Genomic DNA, 16,350 nt, shown 5'->3' on the forward strand with positions numbered 1-16,350 from the left:
CATGTCGCTGCATCGACAGGTGGACTCTTGATCGCTCTGCCTCAGGAAAGTCCTGGTGCCTGTGTTTTTTAAGAGCTTTATTGAGGTCTAATTGACAGACCATATTAATCCACTGGTTTAAAGTGTATGATTCAGCAGCAGGAGTTACATTTTTAATAATAAATGGACGACCACCACCAGTATTTCGAAAACGTCCCTGTTGCTCCAGGTAGACGCCATCACCATTACATGCTGACCTCCGTTCCTTTTGAGGTCCTCTCATCTGCAGGCCCCACCCTACCCACTTCCCCTTGCAGTTTGTCTGTCTATCAAGGAGCCTGCACCGTGGGTCCTGCAGGGCCGCTGGGCCTGGTGCTGCAGCGTGCACGCCCTTGGGACCCAGCTCTCCTGTCCGTGTGGCCACAGTTGGTGGTGGAGACAGTTGGTGGTGGAGCCAGCTGGTGGAGCGGCCCCGCCAGACTCTGCTGCCCCTCGGGGGACCAGGAATCTGCTTCAGCTCCTTAGCTTGTGGTGGTTTCTGTAGCTGTGGCTCGACTTGGTCTTTATTTTAAAATACATATTAATTGTTAACCAGTGAAGTTGCTCAGTCGTGTCCGAGTCTTTGTGATTGCATAGACTGTAGCCTATGAGGCTCCTCCGTCCATGGAATTTTCCAGGCAATAGTACTGGAGTGGGTTGCCACTTCCTCCTCCAGGGGATCTTCCCGGTCCAGGGATTGAACCCAGGTCTCCTGCACTGCGGGCAGACGCTTTACTGTGTGAGCTGCGAGGGGAGCTAAGGGGATGTTTCAGCAGGCGTCTGAGTAAATAAGCGCACACAGCGTGACGTCATCTCCCTTTCCTTCTTGCTCACCGCCACGCGATGTTTCACACAAACATTGTTCATCGTGGATGCCACCGCCCGTCATGTGGGGTGGTTGTGTTTGCAGAGTGAGTGTTGAGGCAATGACCTGTTTGCTGGACCGTTGATGCCGTTTGGCCCTGAGGACACTTTCTGCCTTCGGGTGGCTTCCTGCTCCAGTCTGTACCCCAGCCTGTGCCTGCCGGGTGGGCTCCGAGTGCCCCCCGCCGTGGTCCCCCACCCACAGCCGCTCTGCCCTCCCCTGGCTCTGAGCAGGTCTGGAGCACAGGAGAGCGCCTCGGGCCTCGGGCCTCGGGCCTCGGGCGGTGCAGGGGAGGCAGGGCAGCCCCCCATGGGAGGCGGGTCTGCATGAAGGGTGGAGACGGGTCTGTGATGGCGGGGCTACAGAGGCCCCGGCGGACAACGTCGCTGCCTCGTGGGCTGCCGCTCCCTCCCCTGGCTGCCCGTGTGCTCTGTGGAGCCCGCAGCTGCCTCAGCGAGGCCTGGAGGTCAGGGCGCTGAAGAGTGGTGTGTCCTGAGGCCGGGCTCAGCTCTAGGAGGGCAGTCCTGGGCTGTGAGCCCTGGTGTTGCTTGGCCGCCGTGGTTCCGGCTGGCTCCCGGCCCTGCGCTTTGCTGCACAGGTTGTCAGTGACATGGGTTTCTGCGTTTCCGTCCATGCGGGGCCCATGCAGACGCTGCAGCACACAGGACGCCGTCCACGCGCGTGCGTCTCCACACAGTGGTCACCCGCAGGGAGAGGGGACTGTCTGCACCGTAGACCCCTGCTCGTTCTTCAGTCACATTGTTTGTTTTTATTATAAAATCAGTAGGTTGTCATTGCAATCTGAAATTCAGAAATAAAATTCAGAAGTAAAGTTCTGAAAACAGGAAATCACGATGAGAGGTAGTACCATAAACAGTTTGGTGTTGCTTCCAGACTTTTTTCCAGCATCCACACCTCACCTCCCCCCCCCACCCAACACACACACGCATTTTCAACATGATGACATAGCCCTGACTCTACTTCACATGGGAGCATTTCCATTTCAGGCGTGTGTGTGCCTCTGGGTGTGAGCAAATGGGCATCTGCGTCTGTCTGGGAAGCCCCGTGTGGTGCACTGGCTCTGACCCCAGTGGGCAGCTTCCAGTTCTTCCGTGTGAACAGTGCTGATCATTAACCCTGCACACCAGCCTGTGCTCCTGAGCAATTCCAAGTGTTGTTTTGGATTTAGAAATTCCTTGTTAGGTCTTTATCACATTACTTTGGCTCAAATGTTGACGTGTTCAGAGATTAGGAAAATGAAGGGTTTCTAAAGTCAACCTGCCTTATGAGAGGACCTGCCCCCTCCCCCGCACCCCCAAGCACCCTCTTCTTCAGAAACCCAGCTATTTACCTGGGTGTTTGTCTTCTGTTTTCTGTTAATTCTCTCATTTGTCGTCTTACCATCTTAACAAGATATGATAGAGAATAAATGAAACTGTAATTGTATTTTTTTGAACTGAATTTCCTGTTGTACTTAATGTGAAAGCCAGGCCCAAAGTTTGTATTTCTTATTAAATGTGTTTTCTCTGGATCAGTGTATCTGAATGGGCAAGAATATTTTACGAGCCCACATGTCGTGAACGGCATCTCTGGGCCTTAGTCTTTCTAGAGCAGTGTCCTTCGCCACTCATTTTTTTCTCAGGATCTGTTCCTTGGCTGAGCTGCTGCTTGAGGCCAGACTCGGCTCTGGGCGCCTGGCCCGTCTCTTGCTCGGGGCGGGTGCGGTGGGGGCCGAGGGGCGGTGGCGGCAGGGCGGTCACAGGCCTCTGTCCGCAGGCTGGGGACCGCGACGCACGACGGCTGCTGCGAGGACACGTACAGCGCGCTGCTGCAGCGCTTCCAGCGCTCCGAGGAGGAGCTGCGCGCCGTGGCCGCAGAGTGGCTGCAGTGCCAGAAGAGGATCGACGCCTATGTGGACGAGCAGGTGGGTGTCCGCGGGGGGCGTGCCCGTGGGGCGTGCCCGCGGATGGTAGGGGGCGTTCCGGGGCACGCCCATGGGCTCCGCCATAGTCCAGGCTCTGGCCGCCTGCAGGGCCTCTGGGAGCCACTCCAGCCCTTGGGAGCTGTTGACTGACACTTCCCGTCCAGAGCCTGGAGACACACGGCCCCAGGGACCCACAGCACCCCTTCTCCACCCACTGCCGCATCTGAACGGGAACACAGACCTGGGCCAGGCGGGCAGGTCCAGCGTGGGGCGGTGGGGCACAGGCCCCCGTGCCCCGGCCTGTCCGGCAGCATGAGCCAGCCAGTGGCCCGAGTGGCCTGCCTGCCTCACCCGGGCGGTGGGGGCGGGGAGGCGCTCGGCACGGAGCTCTTCCAAGGGCACGGGGTAAGGGAGCCACCTCTGAGGCTGTGGGGTCATGCGCCCTTGGTTCTGGCTGAAGATGTGCGCTGGGCCAGTTCCTCCTCGGACCACGAGTGCCGCCCAGCCTCTGCTGTGGTCCTTGGTCTCAGCGCTGCTGCCTGAGCCAGGCAAGGGGTTGGGACACAGGAAGGGCCAGGCGTGTTCCCGGGTCGCCGTTTGTTCCAGCCCCTGGGCGTGTTTCGTGGAGTCCCAGGAGTCTTGCAGCCTCAGGGACCTTCCTGTTCACAGGGGTGTCTCGTTCAGGACGTGGGAGGGTTCTCCTCCCCATCCTCCCCCACGTGATCGGACTATCGCCCGCCGGTACCGCTGGCAGCCTTCCAGAACTCGGCGCCGCGGAGCCAAGCTCGTGTGGGGCAGCTTATTCTGTTCGGCCGTGCCCGGCCTCCTCGCAGCCCCTGTGCACCTAGTGTGTGGCCTCGGGAGTTGCTCTGCTCATGACACGCTGCCCCCTGTCCTGTGGTTCCCGTGGAGGCAGTGGTGGTTTAGGGTTTCCTTCATGTGACCCTTGTTCTCCAGCTGTGCTCGCTGACCCTGACCCCTCGGCTTCAGCCCCTGTGGGGGCGTGGCTGGCCCGTGTTGCTCGGTTGACGGGCGTTGGGCAGATGCTGCTGCCCTCCAGCTGCCCTCCCTGGGTGTTCTCCATCTGGACCTCCAGCAGCTGAGTCAGGCCGAGCAGACAAGCACAGCCCGCCCGCCACCTGCTCTCTGGGCTGGGGGAGCGTGGGGTGTGGGGACCCGCCGTGTTTCTCGGCACCAGGGCTGCAAACGAGTGTGGGGCTGAGCTGAGGCCAGGTTCCCCTCCTCAGGGTGCTCTGGACTCCGAGCTCCGTTTGGACACTCTGGAACCCCACAAGCCACATGGCATGTTCCCTGAGAACCTTCTGGGTCCATGTGGACGATAGGCTGCTACAAGGACAGTGGCACACCATCCGTTGCGACAGCACCCCGGCAGTGTGTGCTGTGGTCCTGGGTGGCGACGTTGGTGGCTCTGCCTCGGCTTCCTTCTTGGTTCTGTGAGAATCTGCAGTCGTAACGGACCTGCAGGCAGGAACGCTGCTTCCTGGTGAATCTGCCGGAGGGCCGGTCTGGGGCTGAAAGACTGGCGGCAGAAGTCCACAGGCCGTCACTGGGGAGCCTGTGCTGAGGACCGTCGTAGTCAGGTTCTGGAATCCAGATGTGAGGGCTGTGGGGTCCCCAGGGCCGCTCCAGCCAGGCTGGACCCCCCCACAGGAGATGCAGGGTAGCCTGAGGACCCTGCCAGCCAACAGGGTGCATGAGCTGCATGAAATGGGCAGACTCCAGAAACAGGACCAGCAAGACCTAAACCATGAGAAAGCGGAGACTCTCAGTAAACCTGTAACTAGTAAGATTGAGTCAGTAATTGAAAATCTCCCAACAAAGAAAAGGTCAGGACCCAGTGGCTTCACAGGTGAATTCTAGCAAACATTTAAGAATTAACACCCACCCTTCTCAGAGTTTTCCAGAAAACTAAAAGGGAGGAAACACTTCCTAACTCGTTCTGAGGCCAGCATAGCTCTGATGCCAAAGCCAAAGACACTACAGGAAAACTACAGGCGAAAACTGTGCTTCTGTAGTGAGTGTCGACACAGAAATCCTCAACAGCACACGCACAAGCAGGATTCAGCTTGTTTAAAGGTCTGTACGGGCATGGCGTTCCTGTCTCCTTTGCTTTTCACTTCTCTTCTTTTCACAGCTATTTGTAAGGCCTCCTCAGACAGCCATTTTGCTTTTTTGCATTTCTTTTTCTTGGGGATGGTCTTGATCCCTGTCTCCTATACAGTGTCACAAACCTCTGTCCATAGTTCATCAGGCACTCTGTCTATCAGATCTAGTCCCTTAAATCTATTTCTCACTTCCACTGTATAATTGTAAGGGATTTGATTTAGGTCATACCTGAATGGTCTAGTTATTTTCCCTACTTTCTTCAATTTAAGTCTGAATTTGTCAATAAGGAGTTCATGATCTGAGCCACAGTCAGCTCCTGGTCTTGTTTTTGCTGACTGTTATAGAGCTGCTCCATCTGCAAAGAATATAATCAGTCCGATTTCATTGTTGACCATCTGGTGATGTCCACATGTAGTCTTCTCTTGTGTTGTTGGAAGAGGGTGTTTGCTATGACCAAAATGGCTGTCTGAGGAGGCCTTACAATAGCTATGAAAAGAAGAGAAGCAAAAAGCAAAGGAGAAAAGGAAAGTTATTCTCATTTGAATGCCGAGTTCCAAAGAATTGCCAGGAGAAATGAACCTTCCTCAGTGATCAGTGTGAAGACATAGAGGAAAACAACAGAATGGGAAAGACTACAGATCTCGTCAAGAAAATTAGAGATACCAAGGGAACATTTGATACAAAGATGAGCTCAATAAAGGACAGAAATGGTACGGACCTAACAAAAGCAGAAGATATTAAGAAGAAGTGGCAAGAATACACAGAAAACTGTACAAAAAAGATATTCACAACCCAGATAATCATGATGGTGTGATCATTCACCTAGAGCCAGACATCCTGGAATGCGAAGTCAAGTGGGCCTTAGGAAGCATCACCATGAACAAAACTAGTGGAGGTGATGGAATTCCAGTTGAGCTATTTCAAATCCTAGAAGATGATGCTGTGAAAGTGCTGCACTCAATATGCCAGCAAATTTGGAAAACTCAGCAGTGGCCACAGGACTGGAAAAGGTCAGTTTTCATTCCAGTTCCAAAGAAAGGCAATGCCAAAGAATGTTCAAACTACCGCACAATTGCACTCATCTCACATGCTAGCAAAGTAATGCTCAAAATTCTCCAAGCCAGGCTTCAACAGTACATGAACTGTGAACTTCCAGATGTTCAAGCTGGTTTTAGAAAAGGCAGAGGATCAAATTGCCAACAACCCCTGCACCATCAAAAAAGCAAGAGAGTTCCAGAAAACCATCTAGTTCTGCTTTATTGACTACACCAAAGCCTTTGACTGTGTGGATCACAATAAACTGTGGAAAATTCTGAAAGAGATGGGAATACCAGACCACCTGACCCGCCTCTTGAAAAACATATATGCAGGTCAGGAAGCAGCAGTTGGGACTGGACATGGAACAACAGACTAGTTCCAAATAGGAAAAGGAGTACATCAAGGCTGTATATTGTCACCCTGCTTATTTAACTTATATGCAGAGTACATCGAGAAACATTGAGGCAGAGGAAGCACAAGCTGGAATCAAGGTTTCCAGGAGAAATATCAATAACCTCAGATATGCAGATGACACCACCCTTATGTCAGAAAGTGAAGAAGAACTAAAGCGTCTCTTGATGAAAGTGAAAGAGGAGAGTGAAAAAATTGGCTTAAGCCTCAACATTCAGAAAACTAAGATCATGGCATCCGGTTCAAACACTTAATGGCAAATAGATGGGGAAACAGAGACTTTATTTTGGGGGGCTCCAAAATCACAGCAGATGGTGACTGCAGCCATGAAATTAGAAGATGCTTACTCCTTGGAAGAAAAGTTAGGACCAACCTAGACAGCAGATTGAAAAGCAGGGACATTACTTTGCCAGCAAAGGTCTAGTCAAGGCTATGGTTTTTCCAGTGGTCATGTATGGATGTGAGAGTTGGACTGTGAAGAAAGCTGAGCGCCGAAAAATTGATGCTTTTGAACTGTGGTGTTGGAGAAGACTCTTGAGAGTCCCTTGGACTGCAAGGAGATCCAACCAGTCCATCCTAAAGGAGATCAGAGATCAGTCCTAGGTGTTCATTGGAAGGACTGATGCTGAAGCTGAAACTCCAATACTTTGGCCACCTCATGCGAAGAGTTGACTCATTGGAAAAGACCCTGATGCTGAGTGGGATTGGGGGCAGGAGAAGGGCACAAAAGGGGATGAGATGGCTGGATGGCATCACCAACTCGATGGGCATGAGTTTGAGTAAACTCTGGGAGTTGGTGATGGACAGGGAGGCCTAGCGTGCTGTGATTCATGGGGTCGCAAAGAGTCGGACACAACTGAGCAACTGAACTGAACTGATACATACAAACAATAAATAATCTGAAAAGGACATTATGAGAACAGTCTGATCTATAATAGTATTGAAAAGAGTAAAATACTTGGGCATTAATTTACTCAGAGAGATAGAAGACTAGTACAGTGAGGACTACAAAACATTCTTGAAAGAAAATAAAACACAAATAAATGGAAACACATCCTATGTTCTTGGATTGGGCAATTAAATATTGTCAAAATGTCAGTGTTACCTGCAGTGTTGTGTGGATTCAGTGCGATCTCCATCAAAATCCCAATGATGCCTCTTGCAAATCTAGAAAAACCCGTCCTAAAATGCGTAATTTACGTTACACGTGTTTTATTACCACAGGGGGAAAATGGCTTTCTGCCTTTCTACAATGGGAAACCCATCCCCTTCACTAAAGCAGCTGACAGATAAATGCTTATTTTGATTTACCTGTCAAGAAACTGTGATGTTACTAATATAAATGAGGGAAATTGAGCAGTTTTAGTTGCATCAGAGGGTGCCACTCATTCTGGAATCCTTGGAATGGGTATCGGTCTCATCTAATCAAGTAGCCTTTTAGAAAGTATACAGTAATTCAGGATTTCAAAATATTGAACTCCTGTAAGATAATTAGTGTGCGTAAATAAATACGGCCGTGAGAAGACAGTTGACAGCTTTAAAGTCAGTTGTTTCTGTTTGGGTTTAAAAGTTTATCCTTCGTTTGCTGTGTGAACATGTGTAAGTCTGTGCTTTGCTTGGCCGCTCAGTCGTGTCTGACTCCCTGCGGCCCCACGAACTGGAGCCCGCCAGGCTCCTCTGTCCACCGGGTTCTCCAGGCTCAAGAACGCTGGAGTGGGTTGCCATGCCCTCATCCAGGGGATCTTCCCAACCCAGGGATGGAACCCGGGTCTCCTGCATCGCAGGCGGGTTCTTTTATCACCTGCACCCCAGGGAAGGCCCCAGGTACTGAAACGTTCCAAAAATGAACCCCAGAGGCTCTGAGGGGGTCAAAGAGGAGGAGGATTGGTGTTACTCATCAGACAGCTGTTGTGAGCTCTGTAAGAGGATAAAGAAGTGATTACTTTTTCTAGTAGTTAGTTCATTTTAAGTCATTTTTAAAATTTGAAATAGTGATAGCAACATGAAAGAAAAATGTTTTTCATAAAAACTGCAGGCCTGTTTTACATAAAGGGAGAATTAGCAGCAATATTGAATCTTTCCATGCAAAAATATATCTCTTTTTTTAGGTTGTCTATTATATATTATGGATTTATAGTTTGTACATTTCTTACTGAACTTATATGTAGGTGTTTTATAGTTTTAGGTATAATTATGAGTAGCATCTTAAATGGTGGAACAATTTTCTGAGAGTTATTGCTGGTATTTATAGGAAAGCTGAGTTTGCACTTTGTGTTCTGTCTTCTCACCATATTATCATCTCTCAAATAGGTTTGGAAGTGATTGCTTTGAATTTCCTAGGAGACCACAGTATCACCTATAAATAAGAGCTCTGTCTTGCCCTCTTTAGCCTCTGAACTTTGTGCTTTGTTTGTTTGTTTTTCCTTCAGCTAGAACCTTCAGAGCTTGGTGAGTAAGAGTATTCCTAACACAGCTTCCTTGTTCAGTTCCTGGCTTTGGAGGTTTCACATTAAGCCTTGTGCCCGCCATACACGTTTTTTATAAACTAAAAAGTCCTTTTCTCTGTCTTACCAAGGTTTTTATTTTTGTTAAAAAAAAAAGGAACAGAGATTAAATTTCTGTGTTTTTTTTTTTCCTTACGTATTTTTGTATGAATTACATTTAGTTAGTTCAGTCGCTCAGTCGTGTCCAACTCTCTGTGACCCCATGGACTGCAGCATGCCAGGCCTCCCTGTCCATCACCAACTCCCGGAGTTTACTCAAACTCATGTCCATCGAGTTGGTGATGCCATCCAACCATCTCATCCTCTGCCGTCCCTTCTCCTCCTGCCCTCAGTCTTTCCCAACATCAGGGTCTTTTCCAATGAGTCAACTCTTCGCATCAGGTGGCCAAAGTATTGGAGCTTCAGCTTCAGCATCAGTCCTTCCAATGAATATTCAGAGTTGATTTCCTTTAGGATGGACTGGTTGATCTCCTTGCAGTCCAAGGGACTCTCAAGAGTCTCCTCCAACACCACAGTTCAGAAGCATCAATTCTTCAATGCTCAGCTTTCCATATGGTCCAACTCTCACATCCAATCACAACCACTGGAAAAACCATCATTGTGACTAGACGGACCTTTGCTGGCAAAGTAGTGTCTCTGCTTTTTAATATGCTATCTAGGTTGGTCATAGGTTTTCTTCCAAGGAGCAAGTGTCTTTTAATTTCATGGCTTCAGTCACCGTCCACAGTGATTTTGGAGCTCCCCCTAAAAATTAAATCTGTCATTGTTTCCACTTTTACCCCATTTATTTGCTATGAAGTGATGGAACCAGATGCCATGATCTTCATTTTTTGAATGTTGAGTTTTAAGCCAGCTTTTTCACTCTCCTCTTTCACCTTCATCAAGAGATTCTTTAGTTCCTCTTCGCTTTCTGCCATTAAAGTGGTGTCATCTGCATATCTGAGGTTATTGATATTTCTCCCAGCAATCTTGATTCCAGCTTGTGCTTCATCTAGCTTGTCATTTCACATGATGTACTCTGCATATAAGTTAAATAAGCAGGGTGACAGTGTACAGCCTTGACATACTCCTTTCCCAGTTTTGAAGCAGTCAGCTGTTACATGTCGTTCCAGTGTTGAATTACGTTAGGCTTCCTAATTTTGAGATATTCTTGCATTCCTGGAATTAAACCCTACTAGAGTATATGTTATTGTTTAATGCATTATTAGGTATTTTCTTTAGGATCTTTATTACTATATCTGTATTCTAAGGTATTACTGAGTTTTCATCTTTGAGGTCTTGTTTGTTTTGTATAAAGGTTACGCTAATCTCATAGAATGAATGGAGAAACTTTCCTTTTTTTTTTTTCCTTCCAATTTTCAGGAATAGTTCAACTTTCCTGTTCTGTGAAGGAGAAGGATAGACTGATAGATCCCACCTTAAAGCTTTGGGACCTAGTCCATTGTTGCAGGGGGAGGAACAGGGACTCAATATTTTTTACTGCCTTTTCAATAAACACTGTGTTTATGAGCCTGTTTGGGGATTTCTGCTTCTTAAGTGAGTTTTACAAATTGATATTTGCCTAGGAAATTATCCACATCATTCAGATAAAGGGGTGGGTGTACGCTGTGCTCATGAGGCAGCTGACAGCAGTGGGAAGTTGACAGCTGCCAAACAGTTCATTCCCTCCTTCTGGCTTCATGTGGCAGAGAGAGCACTTAGGAGGCCAGGGAGGCGGCAGGCCTTGCTCCCAGCGCCCCAGCTGTGCCCATGCATCCCCCCCAGCTGTGCCCACGGCCTCCCCCCAGCTGTGCCCATGGGCTCCCCCCCAGCTCTGCCCACGGCCTCCCCCCAGCTGTGCCCATGGGCTCCCCCCCAGCTCTGCCCACGGCCTCCCCCCAGCTGTGCCCACGGCCTCCCCCCAGCTGTGCCCATGGCCTCCCCCCAGCTGTGCCCATGGCCTCCCCCCAGCTGTGCCCACGGCCTCCCCCCAGCTGTGCCCATGGCCTCCCCCCAGCTGTGCCCATGGCCTCCCCCCCCCTGTGCCCATGCATCCCCCCCCAGCTGTGCCCATGCATCCCCCCCAGCTCTGCCCACGGCCTCCCCCCAGCTGTGCCCACGGCCTCCCCCCAGCTGTGCCCACGGCCTCCCCCCAGCTGTGCCCACGGCCTCCCCCCAGCTGTGCCCATGGCCTCCCCCCAGCTGTGCCCACGGCCTCCCCCCAGCTGTGCCCATGGCCTCCCCCCAGCTGTGCCCACGGCCTCCCCCCAGCTGTGCCCATGGCCTCCCCCCAGCTGTGCCCACGGCCTCCCCCCAGCTGTGCCCAAGCAGCCCCCCCCAGCTGGGCCCACGCCCTCCCCCCAGCTGTGCCCACGGCCTCCCCCCAGCTGTGCCCATGGCCTCCCCCCAGCTGTGCCCACGGCCTCCCCCCAGCTGTGCCCATGCATCCCCCCCCAGCTGTGCCCACGGCCTCCCCCCAGCTGTGCCCATGCATCCCCCCCCAGCTGTGCCCATGCATCCCCCCCCAGCTGTGCCCATGCATCCCCCCCAGCTCTGCCCACGGCCTCCCCCCAGCTGTGCCCATGGCCTCCCCCCAGCTGTGCCCACGGCCTCCCCCCAGCTGTGCCCACGGCCTCCCCCCAGCTGTGCCCACGGCCTCCCCCCAGCTGTGCCCATGGCCTCCCCCCAGCTGTGCCCACAGCCTCCCCCCAGCTGTGCCCATGCATCCCCCCCCAGCTGTGCCCATGCATCCCCCCCAGCTCTGCCCACGGCCTCCCCCCCAGCTGTGCCCACGGCCTCCCCCAAGCTGTGCCCACGGCCTCCCCCCAGCTGTGCCCACTGCCTCCCCCCAGCTGTGCCCACGGCCTCCCCCCAGCTGTGCCCATGCATCCCCCCCCAGCTGTGCCCATGCATCCCCCCCAGCTCTGCCCACGGCCTCCCCCCAGCTGTGCCCACGGCCTCCCCCCAACTGTGCCCACGGCCTCCCCCCAACTCTGCCACAGCCTCCCCCTAGCTGTGCCCACGGCCTCCCCCCAGCTGTGCCCACGGCCTCCCCCCAGCTGTGCCCACGGCCTCCCCCCAGCTCTGCCCACGGCCTCCCCCCAGCTCTGCCCACGTCCCCCCAGCTCTGCCCACGGCCTCCCCCCAGCTGTGCCCACGGCCTCCCCCCAGCTGTGCCCATGCATCCCCCCCAGCTCTGCCCACGGCCTCCCCCCAGCTCTGCCCACGGCCTCCCCCCAGCTGTGCCCATGCATCCCCCCCAGCTCTGCCCACGGCCTCCCCCCAGCTCTGCCCACGGCCGCCCCCCCGGCTGTGCCCACGGCCTCCCCCCAGCTGTGCCCACGGCCTCCCCCCAGCTGTGCCCATGCATCCCCCCCAGCTCTGCCCACGGCCTCCCCCCAGCTGTGCCCACGGCCTCCCCCCCCGCTGTGCCCACGGCCTCCCCCCAGCTGTGCCCACGGCCTCCCCCCAGCTCTGCCCATGCATCCCCCCAGCTGTGCCCACGGCCTCCCCCCAGCTCTGCCCACGGCCTTCCCCCCAGCTGTGCCCACGGCCTCCCCCCAGCTGTGCCCACGGCCTCCCCCCAGCTGTGCCCACGGCCTCCCCCCAGCTCTGCCCACGGCCTCCCCCCAGCTGTGCCCACGGCCTCCCCCCAGCTGTGCCCACGGCCTTCCCCCCAGCTGTGCCCATGGCCTCCCCCCAGCTGTGCCCACGGCCTCCCCCCAGCTGTGCCCACGGCCTCCCCCCAGCTCTGCCCACGGCCTCCCCCCAGCTGTGCCCACGGCCTCCCCCCAGCTCTGCCCACGGCCTCCCCCCAGCTGTGCCCACGGCCTCCCCCCAGCTCTGCCCACGGCCTCCCCCCAGCTGTGCCCATGGCCTCCCCCCAGCTCTGCCCACGGCCTCCCCCCAGCTGTGCCCACGGCCTCCCCCCAGCTGTGCCCATGCCTCCCCCCCAGCTGTGCCCATTCATCCCCCCAGCTCTGCCCACGGCCTCCCCCCAGCTGTGCCCACGGCCTCCCCCCAGCTCTGCCCACGGCCTCCCCCCAGCTGTGCCCACGGCCTCCCCCCAGCTGTGCCCACGGCCTCCCCCCAGCTCTGCCCACGGCCTCCCCCCAGCTCTGCCCACGGCCTCCCCCCAGCTGTGCCCATGCATCCCCCCCAGCTCTGCCCACGGCCTCCCCCCAGCTGTGCCCACGGCCTCCCCCCAGCTGTGCCCACGGCCTCCCCCCAGCTGTGCCCATGCATCCCCCCCAGCTCTGCCCACGGCCTCCCCCCAGCTCTGCCCACGGCCTCCCCCCAGCTGTGCCCACGGCCTCCCCCCAGCTGTGCCCACGGCCTCCCCCCAGCTGTGCCCACGGCCTCCCCCCAGCTGTGCCCACGGCCTCCCCCCAACTGTGCCCACGGCCTCCCCCCAGCTGTGCCCACGGCCTCCCCCCAGCTGTGCCCACGGCCTCCCCCCAGCTGTGCCCACGGCCTCTCCCCAGCTCTGCCACAGCCTCCCCCTAGCTGTGCCCACGGCCTCCCCCCAGCTCTGCCCACGGCCTCCCCCCAGCTGTGCCCATGGGCTCCCCCCCAGCTGTGCCCACGGCCTCCCCCCAGCTGTGCCCATGCATTCCCCCAGCTGTGCCCATGGGCTCCCCCCCCAGCTCTGCCCACAGCCTTCCCCCAGCTATGCCCATGTCCTACACCACTGCCTGCACCACACCCCCCACCCTCCCGCCACCACAGCTGCCAGAAGTCTGTATCGTTTGGAATATCAGACGCTTCATCATGTTGACTCAACTTCTAAAGCATACTGTGCAGGGCCAACAAGATCCTGGTGAGCCACCTGTATGCAGCTCTTCTTTAATTAAGAGAGGCATAACTTGCTCGTGTTTTTTCTTGTTGTAGAAAATCTCCTTCCAGAGAAGGCAATGGCACCCCACTCCAGTACTCTTGCCTGGAAAGTCCCATGGACGGAGGAGCCTGGTAGGCTGCAGTCCATGGGGTTAGAAAGAGTCGGAAGTGACTGAGCAACTTCACTTTCACTTTTCACTTTTATGCATGCATTGGAGAAGGAAATGGCAACCTACTCCAGTGTTCTTGCCTGGAGAATCCCAGGGATGGGGTCGCACAGAGTCGGACACGACTGAAGTGACTTTTAGCAATAGCAGTGTGCGTGCTTTGGAGAAACTCAGGAAACTGAGTCAGTGACTGAAATGGCCCAAAATATCACCTTAGATACCATCTTCTAAAAACAAAACAGGGCTTCCTGGTGGTCCAGTGGCTAAGACTGGACACTCCCAAAGAAGGAGGCCCAGGTTCAATCCCTGATCAGAGAACTAGATCTCCCAGGAAAAAAAAAAACTCTCAACCTCAACCTAATAAATATATAAGTAATTACTTCCTGGTTATATTTTTTCCCAGAAATTTACCCATCACAATAAAAAAATGACAGAGATCACTGATTTAGTGAATACCCACCTCCAGCATCTAGGACAATGTCCACTCCGAGGCCACCCATTTCTTCTAAACAGCTGTCAGTCACGTGGGCTTTCCCGTTAGACACATCGATCACTCGAGCTGCAAAGGACAGAAAGTCAGGCGACTGTGCTGTTCTCTATGTGATCAGCACAGCTCCCAGAAGAAGAGAAGGAAAAGCAACTCAATTCCTCATCTCTGAAATGAATTAAATGGTTGAAGCAGTTATTAAATCTGAGTTATCCTGTTTTTGATCTAACCCAGTGTTGGTAAGAATCAGTTTAAATGAAGAAACTGGTACAGTCAATAAATTAAAATATGAGCATTCTATAGGTTTTTTAAAAAAAAAATCTCCTTCGTATGTGTACGTGTCCTTTCTCACTCCTGCCATTTTTGTGGTTCATTTCTTCCATGTTCAGCCTGGCAGGAAGTTCAGAGAACCAACTTTTGGGTTTACCAATCACCTTTACTTCTGGGTTTTTCCAGTAACTTCAGCCTTTATGTTTACTTCCTTACTGGTTGAAGTTTTGTATTAAGTTACTCTTATTTCATTTGGAGGGTGTATTGGTCGTTTTTGTCTGACTTGAAGATGTGATAGGCTGTTTACTAGGAAGTCGGGCAGCTGCCCTGTGTTAGCTAGAGGGGAGCTCCGCCGGGGGGCAGCCCCTGTGGGTGGTGCTTCCTTCCTTTTAGGACATACCGCCACCCCCAGTGTTCTAATCATTTGGAAGATACATCCCATTCCGTCCTTTCAGTGGTTGTGCTTCAGTTTTTAATAATTTGTAAGAATACATCTATATAATCATCACTTACTCATTTCACAGTCTCCTCCTTCACAGAAGTCAGTGCCTTGAGCCCGCTCCTGATTCCTGTTCCCCTCAGTCTCTAACCTGTGGTCAAGTCTGCCCTCCTCAGACCTGACTGCCCTCACCATTTCCGAGTCTGCCATGCAGCTGTGCTCACTGTATGACGGTCACCATCGTCTGGCTCCGGGACGTGCTCGTCGCGGGCTGAGGCTCGTGGCCAGACAGTGGCCCAGTGCCCACCCTGGCGCCAAGCGGACCCCGTGCTGGCGGGCCCCACTCTGATCTCAGCCTCTCTTTGTCATGTGGATTCATCTCTGTGTTTCTTGTGCACGAAAACTGATGATTTTTGAGTGAGTCAGTGAGCTGCTGAGGTGGAGCATCCGGTGACCTTCTGTAGCTGGAGCTTCTCCTGTCTCCACATGCGGTCGCTTGCATCATTTAAAAAGTCTCCCCTCAGAAGTGTCCTGGTAGCTCTTGCTGGTACTAAGACTTTGTTTCTGCACCCCCCCCCCCCCCCCCCCGCCCCGCGTTTCCCGCAGATGACGATGAAGACCAAGCAGCGCATGCTGACGGAGGACTGGGAGCTCTTCAAGCAGCGGCGGTTCATTGAAGAGCAGGTGCGCACGGGTGGGAGGGCGTGGTCGGAGCAAAGCTTTTCGCCACAGAGCGAAGGGCTCCAGAGCCCACGTTGCGCCATCTTCTTGGCAGACCTGTTTGCAGACTGGTTTTCCTTTCCGCTTCCTCGTCTCTGTACTCCTCCAGGGACATTCGCCTTTATGGAGTAGCTCTCCCGGCCCACAGCCTTCCCATGTGCCCATGGGCTCCTCCTGGGTGGGTGCTGCATCTCTGGATTCCCTTCCGAGGCGACGCATTGAGGCCCCAGGGCCGGGCCAGGTCCGTTCCTTGTGTGCTGGCGCTGTACCGTCTCGCGGCTACTGCCCGCCCGGCTCACCCCTTCCTGCCACAGGCTCTCCCCGCCCCACCCGCCGCCTTAGCAGCGCTCAGGGCCCAGCGTGCTGGTCTCGGGGCGTTGTCTCGCCGGGAGACTTGCCCGCTTGCCCCGGTGCCTGCGCCGGTGTCTCCTGGCTGCTGTCACAGTGAGAGCCCTCGGCCTCCGCCCCCCTCCCGCCCGTGGTCCCCTCTGGGCAGCACGCGTAGCCAGGGCGCCTGCGCTCCATGCACTCAGCATGTGACCTGTGTCAGCAGCCGCCGCCCATG

At 54.5% G+C, this 16,350-nt stretch overlaps 1 protein-coding gene across 5 annotated transcripts in view; it reads left to right on the forward strand.

Moving 5' to 3' along the window:
• FAM193A (family with sequence similarity 193 member A) overlaps nt 1-16,350 on the forward strand; it is a 152,499-nt gene that overhangs the window by 93,126 nt on the left and 43,023 nt on the right. For all 5 annotated transcript variants that reach the window (XM_070462449.1, XM_070462447.1, XM_070462448.1 and 2 more), the window contains 2 exons: nt 2,660-2,807; nt 15,672-15,749. In XM_070462449.1, coding sequence (XP_070318550.1) covers nt 2,660-2,807; nt 15,672-15,749 — 226 coding nt within the window. The remainder of the gene's footprint in view (nt 1-2,659; nt 2,808-15,671; nt 15,750-16,350) is intronic.

Source organism: Odocoileus virginianus, unplaced genomic scaffold, assembly GCF_023699985.2.
Source record: "Odocoileus virginianus isolate 20LAN1187 ecotype Illinois unplaced genomic scaffold, Ovbor_1.2 Unplaced_Scaffold_5, whole genome shotgun sequence".
NCBI lineage: Eukaryota > Metazoa > Chordata > Mammalia > Artiodactyla > Cervidae > Odocoileus > Odocoileus virginianus.